This window comes from Perognathus longimembris, chromosome 22 (assembly GCF_023159225.1).
Source record: "Perognathus longimembris pacificus isolate PPM17 chromosome 22, ASM2315922v1, whole genome shotgun sequence".
Taxonomy (NCBI): domain Eukaryota; kingdom Metazoa; phylum Chordata; class Mammalia; order Rodentia; family Heteromyidae; genus Perognathus; species Perognathus longimembris.
The window spans coordinates 14,671,055-14,689,519 of record NC_063182.1 but is presented as its reverse complement, the minus strand read 5'-3'; the positions used below and the strand labels follow the sequence as shown (position 1 = coordinate 14,689,519).

General features: G+C 34.5%; 1 protein-coding gene across 2 annotated transcripts in view; it reads left to right on the top strand.

Moving 5' to 3' along the window:
• Positions 1 to 18,465, top strand: part of Edil3 (EGF like repeats and discoidin domains 3) — a 413,819-nt gene that overhangs the window by 254,906 nt on the left and 140,448 nt on the right. For both annotated transcript variants that reach the window (XM_048331381.1, XM_048331380.1), the window contains one exon: positions 5,359 to 5,540. In XM_048331381.1, coding sequence (XP_048187338.1) covers positions 5,359 to 5,540 — 182 coding nt within the window. The remainder of the gene's footprint in view (positions 1 to 5,358; positions 5,541 to 18,465) is intronic.

Here is an 18,465-nt window from a genome sequence, read left to right as displayed (position 1 = left end):
CTCAAGGCTAGCACTCTACCTCTTGAGCCACAGTGTCACTTCCAGCTTTTTCTGTGTATGTGGTGCTGAGGAATTGAACCCAAGGCTTCATGCATGTTGGTCAAGCATTCTACTGCTAAGCCACATTCCCAGCCCTGTAAATTCCTTTTTTAATAATGTCACCCCTCCTGTTTCTCTCTCTCTGTCTCTCTCTGTTTTTCTCTCCTGTCCTCACCCACAGTTGTAGTTCATTTTAGCAGTTTTGTGTACCACCACTGCACTTGTTCATCTTTTGTCCCACAATTTCTATATCCTCACTTACCCTCCAAAAGACAGATAAATGAACAAACAAACAAAAGGAAAGAAAATAAAAAAAACACCAACTAGAAACAATACACTTAGAGTTCAAAAACTTAACCCCCTCAAAAAATTAACCCTCAAAAAACAACTCAACAAATGGGCTAATGACTTAAAGAGACTCTTCTCAGAAGAATGCCCAATAGACATATGAAGAAATGTTCAACATCTTTGGCCATAAAGGGAATGCAAATCAAAACAACTTTGAGAATCCACCTCACCCCAGTTAGAATGGCCATTATCAAGAAAACTAATGATAACAGATGCTGATGAGGATGTTAGCCAAAAGGGAACTCTATTATACTACTGATGGGAATATAAACTTGTTCAACCACTGTAAAGTAGTATGGATTTTCCTTAAAAGACTAAACATACATCTTCCCTATGACCCCGTAGGCCTACTCCTGGGGATTTATTCAATTGACCACAAACTAGGCCACTCGAAAGCCACCAGCACGATCATGTTAATTGCAGCATTGTTTATCATAGCCAAGATTTGGAATGAGGCCCCAATGGACCAAGAAAACGTTACACACACACACACACACACACACACACACACACACACAAACACAAACGGAATTCTACTCTTCTCTCAAAAGGAATGATAGTGTAGCATTCGAAAGGAAATGAAAAGATTTGGAAAAAATTATAGTAAGCCAAGTAAACCAGACCCAGAGAAATAGGTTGCATGGTTTCCCCTCATTTGTGCTAACTAGAATGTGCCTATAAATCTACAAGTAAACAAGGAGGATGGTAAAAATAAATAAAACCAGTGGGACATGATTATGCAGGTCTCCAGGCATTCAGACACAGTGAAACCAAAGGAGGATATTCTTGGGAGAGGAACACAAAGGCGTAATACATATGTGCATCTGATCATATAACATGGTATTTGTCTTACCGCTTCTAAGTTTAAGAAGTCTTTGGAAATATTTATTAACTGTCTGCTAAGATTGAAGCTTTCTGCTTGATATAAGTAATAAAATAATCCCTGCCTGCAGAGAAACTCTCCATATTTGGACAGTGGCTATGCACATGAAATACATATAGAAGGGCCCAATTTAGGGACATACATAATAGACCTTGAGCATGGAAGCAGGTTTTCATGTTCATTCCTGTCCCTGACCTCTGGTGATATGAGAAAGGCCTACCTGTGTCACAGTAGCTTGAACAAATAAACTAAAGGGAGAACTTCCATGTAGTTGGTGTCCTTTTCATCAGATACTTCATTTCCTTCTTATACCCTACATCTAATATCAGTAAGTCTGTCAACTTTTTACCCCCTGAATATAATTTAACTTTTCTTCTCTGAGCCATTTTCAGATTTACATCTTTTCTTTACCTGGACACCTTTTACTAGCTACAGTTTTATCTCCTCCTAAAATTCCTTTACATGATGCAGAAGGGATGACCTATATTAAATGAAAATGTGATTATACTTAGAATCTTACAAGAACTCTCTATCACTGATAGAAATGATTCCTTTCTGCAAACTCCACATCAAAATAACATAGGGGACATATATATACATATATAAGTATATATGTATAATGTGTGTGTCCTTTACTGAAAAAAATGATTCATAAAGAAACCAAAACTTCATTTAGTAGAAGAGTCATTTTTGCTTACAACTCAGAGACCAGATTGAGTATCCCTATTTCAGACTTGCAGCTGATCACTTGTTCCACCTTATTTGACTCACGATTTTTATATAATTTATCACTTTAGAGGATTTTTAACTTATTGAAGTGTTCATTTATAACTTCTCTTTCCAGTAACACATGGACTCTTTTAAGAGAAGAGATATGTTTCTGCCTTGTTCATTCTGTATGACTGCTGCCTATAAACATGATTAATATTTTGAAAATTGAATGAAATGAATGGAGAATGGATAGATTGACAGACTGATGAATTGATGAGCACAAGAGAGTTGGATAAATTAGTCAAATTTGGAAATGGCATATCTCCACTGCATAAGTAATGAATAGGCCAAGAAACGTCTCAAGGGAGATTTTCAACACCTGAGAGACAGACTCTTATGGACTCTCAGTGTTTGCCTTTATGAATCACTACAATAGACTGTCATTTTCTGATTCTATGCATCTCTAGTGAAAACTCTCCCTACCGAGTGCCAGTAGGAATATCTGTTACCTTCTCCGACCTATTTTTATTGGGGGATTGGATATTACCTCAAATAAGGTTAATAGCCGAAGAAAAATATTAAATTCCATCTTTGAAGAATCATCAAATGTTTTCCTCTAAGTTCCAGTTCCTTCTTTTGTATTTATCCTTCTTTTAATTTTTTTCACTACCAGTTCCTTCATTTGTAAAACAAGGGAGATAACTTTGAAGTTTATATAGGAAGATTATGTGAGGAAACGCATGATGTGGATGAACATTTTAAACCTGATCTTTTATCTCTATTGTTATTTCAATTGTTTTTCCATGGCTCTTTAGCCAGTTATCCATAATGCTGGCAGTGTGTAGCTCAATATTGCTTTTTGAAAATACATCTTTGTTAATTGTATAAAGTGCCTTAATCTTAGGTATATAATCATTTGCATTCTGAATTGTAATTCCTTTACTGGTTTTTATTATACCTGTTGGATTTAATAGGACCTTGGGGAAGTATATAATATACAGGCAGAAAGATATTGGATTCTGAACTTTTTAATAAAATGACATCCATTTGACTGTAGTCTACATGATTAGTGAAGGAAAGCCACTGCCATAAGAACTTGCCTATGTGAAATAAATATAAGGCTTGTATTTGCTCACTAGTTACTATTTACCAAAATGAACCTCAGTAGCAACATATAACACATAGTTATTGAGCTCTATCTCTGTGCAGGGTGCACATATGAGGATGCTACAGAAAAAGAGGCCCGGCACTACACCCAATGGATGAGTTCACCTCAGTTGAGATCCTCTAAATACAACTTTAATATTGGAAACAAAACATAAATCTAAGGAATTATTGTGTTTTTTTCAATGTTAAGTGTTTTGGAATGTGAAAATTATACTATTATCTGTAGTTTCTATTACTATAATTTTAAAAATGAATGACTTCTTAATATAATGATTCTGAAATGATATAGTATACATTCATAAATTGTTAAACAGTTCCAATTGCATGTTTAAAATACCTTATTATCTAGATGATACATGTTAAGTGACTGATACTAATTTTCAATTGCAAATATGCAATTTTGCTGTATTAATGACATCTTTAGTAACATAGTTTGATGGAGATGATTATTCATTCACATACTGTCATCCTCTGGCAAAATATTTATTTTTTAAAGTCATTAGCAAAATGTTAGTAATGTACTTGGGGTTACTTACATATCTTGGTTTACTGAAAAGCACACTTATTTTCATACATAATGTCACAGTTACCAGCTCTCCTTACTATTTGAGTATTGAATTTTAGAAAGCATGTTAAAAGCAATGAAAATATGTTTTGCCAATGAGAAATGCCATTCTTACTTCTAAAAAGTATTATAATCCAGTGGTGAACTTCAATATTTCATATTTAAAATCAATCTCAATCTAAGCAAAGCATTTTATTACTCATTAATGTTAGAATTTGGGGGGACTATAACTCTAAAATGCTTGTAGTGGTCATTTAAGCTATTTTATAACAGTGAAGTGCTCTTTTTATATTTTAATATTGTAATTGAATTAATAACAGGGATATTATTTTCCCAATATATACTAAAACAATTGAACATGATTCATGAAATGTCTAAATGTTTATAAAATTTTAAAAATCAGATGTTAGCCAGGCACTGATAACTTATTCCCATCCTAGATACTGCAGAGGTAGAGATAAGGGTAGATTATACCTGCAGGCCAGCCGAGAAAAGAAATTTGTGACACTTCACGTCAATCAATAACTTGGTAAGATGACACATGCCTGTCATCCTAGGAAAGTGGGAAACATAAACAGGAGAATTATGGTACAGGCTGGCCAAGGCTAGAAGTAAGATCGTATCTCAAAAACTAGAGAAAAAAATGGAAGCATTGTTCAAGTAGTTAAAATGGCCTAGACAGCACAAAGTCTTGGGTCAAAACCCTAAAACTAAAATAAATGTAGTAATTTGACAAAATTTTGTACTATAATCCTATTGATTTAGAAATTTCAAGACTGAGTTTAAGAATTACTGAAATTTAACATCTCAGATTATTTTACTTATCTGTTATTTTTAAATCATAGCTTTCTATGATTTTACTGGGAAATTTTAAGTTTCCAGGCTTGGATTTGTAGGGAAAATGTTAAGAATTTGAACTGCAAGATCAGTATGAATAGAGTTTAATTGAAAATATTAATTACTAAATATTTTAATATCTTGATTTACTTATTCTGTGGCAGAGTTACCAACTCAAAAATTAAGTTATATTTTGCTTTATGTACCATAAATAGCATGTATAATTTCTATAATTTTTAAGGTTAACATAAAAATTATACACTGACTATTTTTTTGGCAACATGGAGATTAAACTTGGGGCATTATGCTTGTTAGTTATAAAAGTTTAGGACAGAAAAATTTATAGTAGCAAAAGTTTATCTTAGCCAAATATGCTGTTAGCACAAAAATTATTTTGACTAAAAATTTAGATATATGCTAACCAAGAAATAATCGATGAACAGGTATTATTTTAGCTATATACACTGTGGATAAGAATGAAAACTTATCCAATCACTCTGGAAAGGAATATGGAGGCTGCTCCAGAATGTAAACATAGAATCCAGCTATTCCACTCATGGGCATTTATCTAAAAGTTACAAACTATGATTCAGTAAAATCACCTGCACAGCCATGTTCATTACAGCACTAACCACCATAGCCAAGGTCTGGAATCAACCCATATGATAGCCCTCAATAGATGAATTGATGAAGAAAGTAAGCATATCAACACAAATTAACATTATTTTTAAAAAAATTTCCTCTTGAATAACATTTTATGCAGGTATATTTTTCTAATAAATTTACATTTTTCCTAATTTGTTCTCAGAATGTTCAGGCCCATTGGGAATTGAAGGTGGAATCATATCAAATCAGCAAATCACAGCTTCATCTACCCACCGAGCTCTTTTTGGACTCCAGAAATGGTATCCATATTATGCCCGTCTAAATAAGAAGGGGCTTATTAATGCGTGGACAGCTGCAGAAAATGACAGATGGCCATGGATTCAGGTAACAATAGCATGGGGGAAAAAGTTGTTGCCAAAATGATCTGATTAATCTAAGAAAGCAAGTAGAAGATAATTCACTGAGCCTCTTCCTTATGGTCAAAGAAAACAATGTTGTTCATGGTCAAACCAGGTATAAACTTTAAAAATGCTAAATCATATGCATGATAGGTTAAAACATTTTTTAAAAAGTCCTTGCAATGTGAATTCTTTATTAAAAGATATATGTGTATGTGTATATAATGTCATATATAGTGTTTAACTTACAATAGCTGTGGCAATTACAACAAAATAAAAATTATATTTATTTTCTCTCAGTGTGTCTAACAGTAGCTTTACCTACCCAGTGTAGAATAAACCGTGGAATATGGCAATATTCAACTGTCCTCAGGATCATCTTGCGTTATTGAGGATATTTTGATTTATGCTCCCTTTAATTCTCATCTGCTAGCTCTGTTTTTAAAAAAGAGAGAAGACAATAATACAGTAAAATGCTAAGTGCTTTTGTAGACACAAATGGTAGGAATGCCAAGGACTGATATTCTTTCAGTTTAAGTGCATTATGAGCAGTCAGGTAAAATGATAGAGATGACTATATGAAAGATGATCAAAACTTGTTTCTATGAAAGATTATACCTCTGTTGAAATGGCACATTCAAATTTAACAAGTTCTTGTACACTGAGGTAGTAAAATTTCAATATACAGAGGTAAAAAGGGATTATCTTAAGAAAGTGATACAGGAAATATAATATTTGAAGTAGGCCTTGGAAGAAACCTTTCAGTACAGCTCAAATGCCTAGGGAATAGTAAGATCAAATGTGCAGCATGAGCACTGGGTACATCATGTAGAAAATCCTGACAAGTAAGGTCACTGCATGATTTGTTCATATGTAGTGATGAGTTGGTTGTGATGCAATATCCTACTAACAGGATTCATTTCAATGAAATGGAGAGCTACTGTAGAATTTTGAATCTTTTATGTAACTGATGTGTGTTTTTGTTGTTGTTGTTCTTGTTTACAACATTTTTATTCAGAGAAAAAGCAAGTCTTAAGTGTGATGCTGTACAGTCATCTAATAGAATGGAAAAATGATTTTGTTTTTTTTAAAATTTTTATTGTCAGACTGATGTACAGAGAGGATACATTTTCATACGTTAGGCATTGGAAACATTTCTTGTACTGTTTGTACCTCCTCCCTCATTCCCCCCTCCCCACTCCCTCTGTCCCTTGAATTGTTCAGTTGATTTACACCAAACAGTTTTGCAAGTATTGCTTTTGTAGTGGTTTGTCTTTTTACCCTTTGTCTCTCGATTTTGCTATTCCTTTTGAGTTTCCTATTTCTAATACCAGTATACACAGTTTCCAATGTACTCAGATAAGGTACAGAGATAGTGCAGGTACAACCACAAAAAGAGGATACAAGAGGATCATCAAAAATAGATGCTACGTTTTCACATGGCACGTTGAAAGTAATTACAACAGTGATATAACAGTTGTTTCCATAACATGGAGTTCATTTCACTTAGCAACATCTTATGTGTTCATAAGGGTATAGCTATTGGGCTCCTGTAATCCTCTGCTGTGACTAGCCTAAACCTGCGCTAATTATTCCCTATGAGGGAGACCATAGAGTCCATGTTTCTTTGGGTCTTGCTCACTTCACTTAGTATAATTTTTTCCAAGTCCTTCCATTTCCTTATGAATGGGGCAATGTCGTTCTCCCTGCTACAGGAATAAAATTCCATAGTGTATATGTACCACATTTTCCTGATCCATTCCTCTACTGAGAGGCATCTGGGTTGGTTCCATATTCTAGCTATGGCAAATTGTGCTGCGATGAACATTGTTGTGCTGGTGGCTTTAGTGTGTTCTAGTTTAGAGTGGTCTTTTGGGTAGATGCCCAAAAGTGGGGCTGCTGGGTCATAGGGGAGCTCTATGTTTAGCCTCCTGAGGAATCACCATACCACTTGCCAGAGTGGCTGAGCCAGTTTACATTGCCACCAACAATGAAGTAGGGTTCCCTTTTGGCCACATCCCCTCCAACATTTGTTATTGTTAGTTTTCTTGATAAAGGACATTCTTACTGGGGTGAGATGGAATCTCGATGTTGTTTTGATTTGCTTTTTTTTTTATGGTGAGTGATGTAGAGCACATTTTTATATGTCTCTTGGCCATTCTCATTTCCTCATCAGAGAAGTCTCTTTTTAAGTCTTTTTGTTTTGTTTTGTTTTTTTGTTTTTTTTCAAATTTTTATTATCAAACTGATGTACAGAGAGTTTACAGTTTCATACATTAGGCATTGGATACATTACTTGTACTGTTTGTTACCTCGTCCCTCATACCCCCCTCCCCCCACCCCCTTTCCCTTTCCCCCCATGAGGTGTTCCATTCACTTAGACCAAACAGTTTTGCAAGTATTGCTTTTGTATTTGTTTTTCTTTTTTTACCCTGAGTCATTCAATTATGGTATTCCCTTTCAATTCCCTAGTTCTAATACCAGTATACGTGGTTTCCAATATACTCAGATAATGTTACAGAGATAGTGTAGGTACAACCACAGGAAGGTGATACAAGAACATCATCTATAATAGATGCTACAGATACACATGGTACATTGAAAGTAATTACAACTGTGATATAACAATCTTTTCCATAACATGGAGTTCTTTTCACTAAGCATCATCTTATGTGTTCATAAGGGTATAGCTATTGGGCTCTTGTGATCCTCTGCTGTAACTTGCTTAAACCTGTACTAATTATTCCCAATAAGGGAGACCATAGAGTCCATGTTTCTTTGGGTCTGGCTCACTTCACTTAGTATATAATTTTTTCCAAGTCCTTCCATTTCCTTACAAATGGGGCATTGTCATTCTTTCTGATAGAGGCATAAAATTATATTGTGTATATGTACCACATTTTCCGGATCCATTCGTCTACTGAGGGGCATCTGGGTTGGTTCCAGATTCTAGCTATGACAAATTGTGCTGCGATGAACATTGTTGTGCTGGTGGCGTTACTGTGATTTTGTTTGTGGTCTTTTGGATAGATACCCAAGAGTGGGGCTGCTGGGTCCTAGGGGAGTTCTATAATTAGCCTTCTGAGGAATCTCCATACTGCTTGCCAGAGTGGCTGAACCAGTTTACATTCCCACCAACAATGAAGTATGGTTCCCTTTTGGCCACATCCCCTCCAACAATTGTTATTGTTAGTTTTCTTGATATATGACATTCTTACTGGGGTAAGATGTAATTTCAATGTTGTTTTGATTTGCATTTCTTTTATGGCCAGTGATGTAGAGCACTTTTTCATATGTCTTTTGGCCATTCTCATTTCCTCATCAGAGAAGTCTCTTTGTAAGTCTTCAGCCCACTTGATGAGGGGGCTATTGGTTCTTTGCAGTTTTTTTTGAAGGAAGGTAATTTTTTTAGTTCTGCATATATTTTAGATATGAGGCCTTTGTCTGTTGTTTGGCCAGTAAAGATCATTTCCCAATCTGTGGGCTTTCTGTTTATCTTGCGAGCTATGTCCTTTGCCCTGAAGAAGCTCTGCAGTTTGATGCAGTCCCTTTTGTCCATCCTTTCTTTGGTTTGTAGCCTTTCTGGGTCTTTGTTCAGGAAGTTCTGCCCTGTGCCAAGGAGCCCAAGTGTTTCTCCTACTCCTTCCTTTAGTGTTTTCAGGGTATCTGTTTTAATTTCGAGGTCTTTGATCCATTTGGAATTGATTTTGGTGCGGGGTGATATGATATATAAGGATCTAGTTTTAGTTTGAGGGTTTTCTTTCTGTAGCCAATTGGTAAGCTGTCCATACTTTAGAAACTGGGCTAGAATCCCCTCATTTGTGGAGATCTCTTAAAAACTACCGTATATCTTATGTGAATTCCTTTTATCTAAATGGCTGTACATGTTTACCTAAAGGTCTTGTTTGGTTTTATGAATTTATGTTTTCATTCACGTGCAGAAATTACTCCTCAAATTACCCTTGATTTTCATTCTGTATCCACGTGTGCAAAGAGAATTACAGAGAACAAAAATGCCATATCTATACAATTTTCATCACATACTAATGACCCAATTAAGGTTGAAAATAGATACAGTAAATGGAAATGCTCATAATGCTATTTACTACTAAACACCCACAGGCATATTTCTGTGTCTTCTGTTTAACTATTTGTAAATGTATTTTTAGAACCAAACCGAAGATCCCCACATGGTATGTCCAGATTTTTAACTTTATTTTTGTGCTACTTTGCTGCACACATTACACAATGTATCATTTTGCCTTTCAGTATATGAATTTTAAGCCCTCTTTGTCCCATGGATTGTAGAAAGAAATGGCTTTAACGGAACATCACAGTGGTCATTTCTCAGACATGCAGATAAAACATGACTTTATCAATGTTTGCAGAATAATATCTTATTTTAACAACAGTGAGACGATGATGATTATAAATATGATCATAACAAAAGTTCTTACCTTGACTGTGAAGATGATAATAAGCTCTTAGAGAAAAATAGTAAATGTAACATATAACATAAAAATAGTAAATGTAGCACATAACAGGGGAACAATGCAAAACTCATCACATCCTCTAAATACTTAGTGACTGTTTCCAAGACATATATTTTATTATTGTATACTTCAATGGCAACTCATTTCCTTAACTATTTTTTCCTCAAAAGAAAATTATTATCAATGATTTAAAGAAAAGTCAAATTACAGAGAATGAGAAGTCTAATCAGGTAGCAAATACTGTGTTGGAGCACTCATTATTAATTCTTCTTGTCATTTAATTCTTTTATTTATATTCAGTCCCTCAAAGGAACTGTTTGAGTACTTTGCTTAAACCCACTTGTAATAAGCATTGAATTTCCCTAATCTTTAGGGTGCCTGGCAAACATGCACTAATTATTATTCAGTTTAATTTTCTTCCTTGTCTTGATAAATGAAAAATGAAATTGCCATTTTAAATTTACATGCCCAGAATGCAATTATTAATACCACCACAATGCTCATAATTGGTTCTGGATTTAAAGTACTAGTATTGTACATGAAGTTAAAAAAATGATTTTTTTTCTTTTTACAAAGCTTTGATCTTTGTATCTTCACTTACTTTTTTCATTGAAATAGACATGATAGTATACATTCATTCACTAGCATAATAGAATATAACTTCCTATCTTTGACTTAATTTAGAAATGTCCACTTTACATAGCAATGGAAATATATCTTGAATTATCTCATTTAAAAACACAAGAAGATTATGTAAAACATTTGGATGCTTTACTAAATAGTGTCAGAATCATAATTTCTAATTTGTTTTGAAAATACATACTTTTTCTTGTATATGTTTATTTATTTTATGGTGATGTGCAGTACATTTTTCAATTTTTTTATTTCTATGGTAATTTTGGTTTGCAAATACATGTTTACTCTGACTATCCTTTAGTAGTCATGAGGGGGAAAATGCTTGCTGTTGGGATACTCTGAATCTAGGAAATTAAGAAAATAAGCAAAGAAAACATAACAATACGGTATATTTAGACTTCCTTTATTTCATCTATTAAGTTATAACCAATTAGCCTATTTAAGTAGGGCTCTTGTTAAGTCTAAAAATATGTTACCATATAATAGCATTTGAAAGGTGGAAAATTAGCATTGTACTATCAATTACATAGCTACATTATTACATATTGATATATTTGATAAATATGCCACTGTAGAAGATTAAAACACATTTCCACTTGAAAGTTGTCACTATTTGTGTCAGTAATAGCATTTTACCATTGAGGAAAGTACACATTTCATTGTGTTTTTTTTAATGCATTACTCTTTCAAACTCAGTGGTTATGACTTTAATTTGTTCTCCTATATGTCTCCAACATTGTAAGTGCAAGAGATTGAGATTTCCTAAATTTTAACTTGCTCAGGAATCATGGATCCTTTACTAAAATTGGAAATTGCAGACTTGTTCCATAGACCTCTTAAAGGCCATCTTTAGACTGCACTTCTAAAATGTCAAGTTCGGAAATCTTGGGTTTGTACTGCCCAAAGTGAAGGGACACTTTGGATGGCTTATTAGGGCACTTTGTTGATGTAACACAATGAGAGATGTTTGCATAGGTTAGAAAGAAACAAACAAGAGGGAAGTATAAAAAGAAGCCCAGTAGGAAACATGCCACCTAATAGAAAGTCTGGAAATGAGAAGAAGGTAGATCCACAGTAATACACCATCAAAAGTGCATCCAACTTCTGCAAGCAATTCACAAGCAACATTATATGCATTTTTTATCAAATGGTTATGTTCCTAAATGACAGATGACATATTGAAAATGTTTCATATCAAAGTCGTCTGACTCCTACATTTTCAACAAAATTATAGTTAATGCAGAATACCTCTCTGTCCTCAGTGAGCAAAATATGACCATGGATTACAATTTTCCATATTACAAATTCTGTAACTAGATTAAAAAGAAGAACCATTATGTGGTTAGATTGCTAATGCTAAAAACTACAGACTAATTATTACTCATTCATTTAACACTCCATGTATAATGTATGTGAAAACATTGTGGTATCTGTAGACACTGGAGGCTCCTTGAGTTATATAAATATTTTTTGGCAATACTGAAGTTTGAACAGTGGCCTTCATGTTAGCTATAAAGTTACTGGAATGCATGAAATAGGCCCTCAGAGCTTCATAAAGAATGGGATCCCACTTTTCCTCAAGCTATCCTGGACTGTGATCCTCCTGTTTTGCATCCTGCATAGGTAGAATGATAGGTGTGTGCCATTTATCTAGCATTTTATTGTTTGAAATTAGGTCTCACCAACTTAGGTCTTTTAATAAGCTAGACCCGTGATCTCAACCTGCCCAATACTGATGTAAGCCACTATACCCACCAGCATGTGTCACTTTGAAATGGCAGTATTTATGATGTGTTCTTTTTCTTTATTTTCAGTTCTAGATTCTGAAGAATGTTAAATGTAATCCATTTTTGCTAACTTCTCTTCCAAGGAAAAACTGTTTTTTTGTTTTTTTTTTACATTTCTTTTTTTTTTTCTCAAATTTTTATTATCAAACTGACGTACAGAGAGGTTACAGTATCATACGTTGGGCATTGGATACATTTCTTGTACTGTTTGTTGCCTTGTCCCTCATGCCCCCCTCCCTCCCCCCCTTTCCCTCCCCCCCCCCAGGTGTTCAGTTCACTTACACCAAACAGTTTTGCAAGTATTGCTTTTGTAGTTATTTCTCTTTTTTTACCCTGTGTCTCTCGAATTTGGTATTCCCTTTGAATTTCCTACTTCCAATACCAGTAAACACGGTTTCCAATATACTCAGATAAGATTACAGAGATAGTGTAGGTACAAACATAGGAAGGTGAGAAAAAACTGTTTTGACAGTTTTTATTTTCTAAAAATAAACTGGATTCCATTGTCCATATCAAGCATTTTTCTAAGACTAAGTATTATAAGATATCATTGTGTTACTTCATTGGATCTTGAAAAGAAAAATTACTAATTTGAAGTTGTCTATAAGAACTAAAATATCAAAACATACACACTTGTTTTATCATTTAAAGAAGGTATTTGCATTAAGTAAATACATCCTCCTGTTTCAGTATTGAAAGTTATGTATTTTGTCTTCAATTACTGTGGCACTTACTATATTTATATTTCACTAGTTTATATTGAACACTCATTAGCGTTCAGAAATGTGTTTTTAATCTTATTTCAGATGCCATGAGCAGTGTGCTGTGATATTTACCCTCAGAGCTATATTTCAAACCTGGAAACCAAGTTCCTTCTGGGTTCTCTGTTCTTCCCCATGCTGTCTGCTGGTTGACATTCAACTTCCTCACTGTTCTGGGTTTCTTGGCATTCTGCACATTCACATGTTTACTCTGCTGCTGTGCTGTGCACATAGACTGCATGGCTCATGTACTGATTCTATTCATCTTCATTAAATACTGCCTCATTACTCTCTTCTCTGTAACATATTACTTGTCTCTTATTTCCAGAATTTGAAGCAATCAGCTTTATTCCCCACTCTGGCAGCTGTATATGTTGTATATGTCTATCATAATGATTGAATACCTTTATGCACATTCTATGCCTTTTCTCTCCTGTACCATAATCACTTGATAGTAGGAATTATATCTGATTTAAATCTATTTCCATAGCACTTTGCATAAAATTACATCAAATAGTTCTAACGAATTTACTAATAGCATGACAAATCTGAAAACATTGATATTCCATCTCACCCCAGTTAGAGGGGCCAACATTAAGAATTCAAAGAACAAATGCTTAAGAGAATCATATCTCATTGCTGGTAGTACTGTAAATCAGTACAACTACTCTGGATGGTACTTTGGAGGTTCCACATACACACACACAAAAAAAAACTAAATATTGATTTTACCTATGAACCAGGCATGCTCTGCTCTTGAGCATCTACCCAGAACATTACAAGTCAGAACATTACACCAATGTTCATTGTCCCACTATTCACACAGTAGCCAAAATATAGAATCATCTGAGATGACTGACTATAAATGAGTGGATCAAAAACATGTGGTATATACACACAATGGAATTCCACTCATCCATTAGAAAAACTATTATGTGTTTTACTGGGAAATGCATGAACCTGGACCAAACAATTTTAAGGGACATAAACCAAGTTCAGAGGACAAATAGTGTATATTTTCTCCTGTGTATTGAAGCTAGATCAAAAATATATAAAATGTAATATATCTAAATATAATATAACATGATAACTCATGTAGTGCTCTAGCTATTCACACACAAACTATCAGACTAAAGGAGGAAATTCTTAAGGGAGGAACCCAAAGGTGTAACTCATCTGAGCATCTAAAATACAATTTACCAAAATGAATTCCAGAAAATGGAAACAGGGTTTGTCATTCATATTGTTATTGTTGGTATTGTTTGGTTTTGTTTTGACTTTTTTGTCTTTGAGGGAGTAATGAAACATACAGAAACAGAGGAAGGAGAGGTGAACAAACGTGATCATGGTCCTCAGTAGACACTACGTGGAAAAGGAACTATGCAACTTGTGGGCAGGGACAGGAGTGGGAAATCGGGGAGAGGGATGGATGTGTGACATTGATCAAGAATTGTACTCATTACCTAATTTATAGAAATGTAAGTCCTTTGTAAAATACCTGTATAATTACAATAAAGATGTTAATAAAAAAAGAAGGAATACCAAACACAAAAGACACAAAGAAAGAGTTTGTTTTCACATGAGAATTACAACACATTGAGAATGGCCAAGCAACTTAATTCACTCCCATCCAGCTATTTCATACTTAACCTATTGGGGTTACACACAGTTCAGTGGTCAGAAAATAGGGAAAATCTTACTCATCTAGAGGGGAGAGGAACCTTACTGTCCATCAGTTCCAATGGCTTACATACATTCTTCAACATCACAAAACTATGCTGCAAAAAACAATAAATAGAAACGTGACATTTGTCAATTGCTCACTAGGAAGGCTGCTAGTTTAATCGTGTGTACCAGATACCACAATTTTGCCATCTCCCACCCCCATTTGCATTTTGTTTCTGAGATTTAAAGAAAATGTTTCACTTAGATTGCTAAATATTTTTATAGATGTGTCATCATAAAAATTTAGAAACCTTAGACATACTATTGCCAATATAATTATATCTTACCTCTAAGATTAGTTTATGAGGAAAACTTTCTAAATGGCAAGACCTTTATAACTTAATGAAGTTTAAAATTAACTTATAAACTTTTTAACGTTAGTATTTTCTAACTTAAGAAATGTGCTATTTTACCCTTATAAAATCTCAGAAAGACAAATTACATCTTAGTTCACTTGCTCATAAAACAAAATATAGTTACATAGAATTATTTAAACCAATTTTTACTGTCTATTAAACTCTTTATAGATAATTCACTGAAACATGCTTTATATGAGTATTCTCATTATGCTTGTTTTACTTTTTTGCCATGAGGAAATCTCTTCTACATTGACTTTTATATTTAAAAGGCTGATATTTTCAATGCTCTGACACTTCTCTTCATTCCCATCATTTCAAGACTGTTATAGGAGGGGTTCTTTAGTTTGCTTTTCTAGCTTCTGATATTGATAACATGAATGGAAGATTTCAGTGAGGCTATAAAACAGAACAAATTTGTGCCGTGTCTACTTTGATATTGATAGCATAAATAGAGAACATTTGAGAAATTAATTGAAAAGAGGAACAATACTTTTTAAATTCAAAAATCTAAGTATCTGGATTAACAAATCTTCATGGTCATATTTATGGCAAATTTATGCTCAGGTTCTCTTCTTTTATCTTCTTATGTCCAACTTATGTCCAACTTACAATGATCCTGGACTATATTCAGGCTAAAGAACATAGTACCCCAAATTTGTGGCATCTTAGGGAGTGTCTTATTGCAACTCGTCTACATAGCTCCAAGAGAAAAACTGTTAGTTCTCTCCTGGGCATCTCCATCCAACTTTAAATGAAAGCATTTGCAATCTGCCTGTGGAAAATGTTGAGCCTGAGACAGAGTCACCTACTGTCATTAATATAATAATTAGTTTACTAAAACTACAGGAGCACAGAAGGTTTACTGGAAGCCTGTACTCCAGTACAGAGATGTGAAAAATGCAGAGAAATAGAAAGCTGAGTCTGAAGTAAAGGTTTGATTGTGTCTTTATGTTTATCTTTTGGGAATGACTGCCATTACTGTTTGCATAGACCTGAAGGATCCCTTATTTCCACAGTAGACACTGAACAAATTTGTTCTGCTCCAGTGCCTCACTGAAAACCTCCTTGTGTTTAAAATAAGAGCCAATACCAAGCCACCTGGCCTGATTCTGAAAGCCTCATTTTCTTGAGGCAACTACTAACTTGAAACTCTTTCTGTATGGGAGAGAGTACTGATTTTTGAAACAAGCTACATATAGTTAGATTTAGCTGAAAAAGACATTCCCTATATTTAGGTCAGAAACAAGTTTTATTTTCCATAATATGATGTATGGCCTTTGTTGTTTAAGAACTAGCATTCTGGAACTAGATATGGTTTATACCTGCTTCATATACAGTAACTGCCTAACCAGTAATCTTTTTTTTTCAAATTTTTATTATCAAACTGATATACACAGAGGTTACAGTTTCATATGTTAGGCATTGGATACATTTCTTGTACTGTTTGTTACCTTGTCCCTCATACCCCCCTCTCTCCTCACCAGTAATCTTATATCCTTTATTCACATGTAAAAATCTAGGCATAGAAAACTAAGTTGGTTTATTTAGGTTTACTCAATTTGTACTGTGAAGTGTATAGAGTAAGGCAGCTGGTGTTTGAGACCATATCAAAACTATTCATCAGTTCTACACTACCATTTGAATCTTGGCAGTTTGTGAGGGGACTGTACACTGGTACATAGTGGGAGGAGTATAGAATGCTATTAAAGTTTTATTTGTAAATCATTCCTTTTGTTATGTTTACACTTGTCCATGAATGAGTAATTTGCCTATGGCTGGATAATGAATCTCAATTTTTTTATTTTTTTTTTCCTTATTTTTTTTTTTTTTTTGCCACTCTTGGGCTTGGACTCAGGTACTGAGCACTGTCCCTGGCTTCTTTTTTTTTTTTTTTTTTTCAAATTTTTATTATCAAACTGATGTACAGAGAGGTTACAGTTTCATACGTTAGGCATTGGATACATTACTTGTACTGTTTGTTACCTTGTCCCTCATACTCCCCCCACCCTCCTCCTCCTTTCCCTTTCCCCCCATGAGGTGTTCAGTTCACTTACACCAAACAGTTTTGCAAGTATTGCTTTTGTAGTTGTTTTTCTTTTTTTACCCTGTGTCTCTCAATTTTGGTATTCCCTTTCAATGTCCCTGGCTGCTTTTTGCTCAAGGGTAATGCTCTGCCACTTCAGCCACAGTGCCACCTCTGGCCATTTTCTATATATGTGGTGCTGGGGAATTGAACCCAGGGCTTCATGTATAGGAGGCAAACTCTCTTGCCACTAGGCCATATTCCCAGCCCCTCAAATTTTATATAAAAGTGAGCTGAAGAGCTACCTAAATGTGTTCCTCATCTTTAGGGCTCCTGAATGAGTAGGTCACAGTTGTGACCTAAGGGATTTACTAAAGAACAGATGGAACCTGTGAATTTTTATACTGCTGGTCTGAAAATAACAGCAATCATTGCTTTTCTGATGGAGGATGGAGACTTACTTCATCTTGAATGTTCCTCCTTCATTACTAGAAGCTTCACGAAATAAAATAAGATATTGAAAAATGGCAATCTATTCTTTTAAATGAGACATCAGTGTGAAACATTTTAAAGGAATGGATGGCATCCAGATCTCACAAATCAAATAAAGTCCAACTATTTAAGCTACATTGTAGATACTTTCTGATCAACCTGTCTAGATTGGGATCATTTTTCAATAGAACCATTTTCTCTACAAAGTAGAACTTGCCATGTTTACTTGTTTTCAAAACATTTTTGCCCACAATACTAGGTTTTCAATAAGTAAGTCTTGTTGTTGAATCCTTAAGCATATATATGACTCATTAACGAAGAAATGCATATTTTTCCATGAACTCAGAATATAATGAAAACATGAAGATAGATCTCCATTTTAACTACTAAAGGTGAATTTAACAGCCCAGACTGAAGGTAAAAAATAAAAAAATATCACAAGGGAAACAGAGAACAATGGAGGAATATCAGAGACAGCCCTTAATATATTAAAGATCTCTCACAGGCCAGATGCCCATGGCCCATGCCTGTAATCCTAACTACACAGAGTACTAAAATGGGCAGAAAAGTCTGTGCTAGCTTTTATCTCCAATTAAATCACAGAAAAAGCCAGAACTGAGGCTGTGGCTCAAATG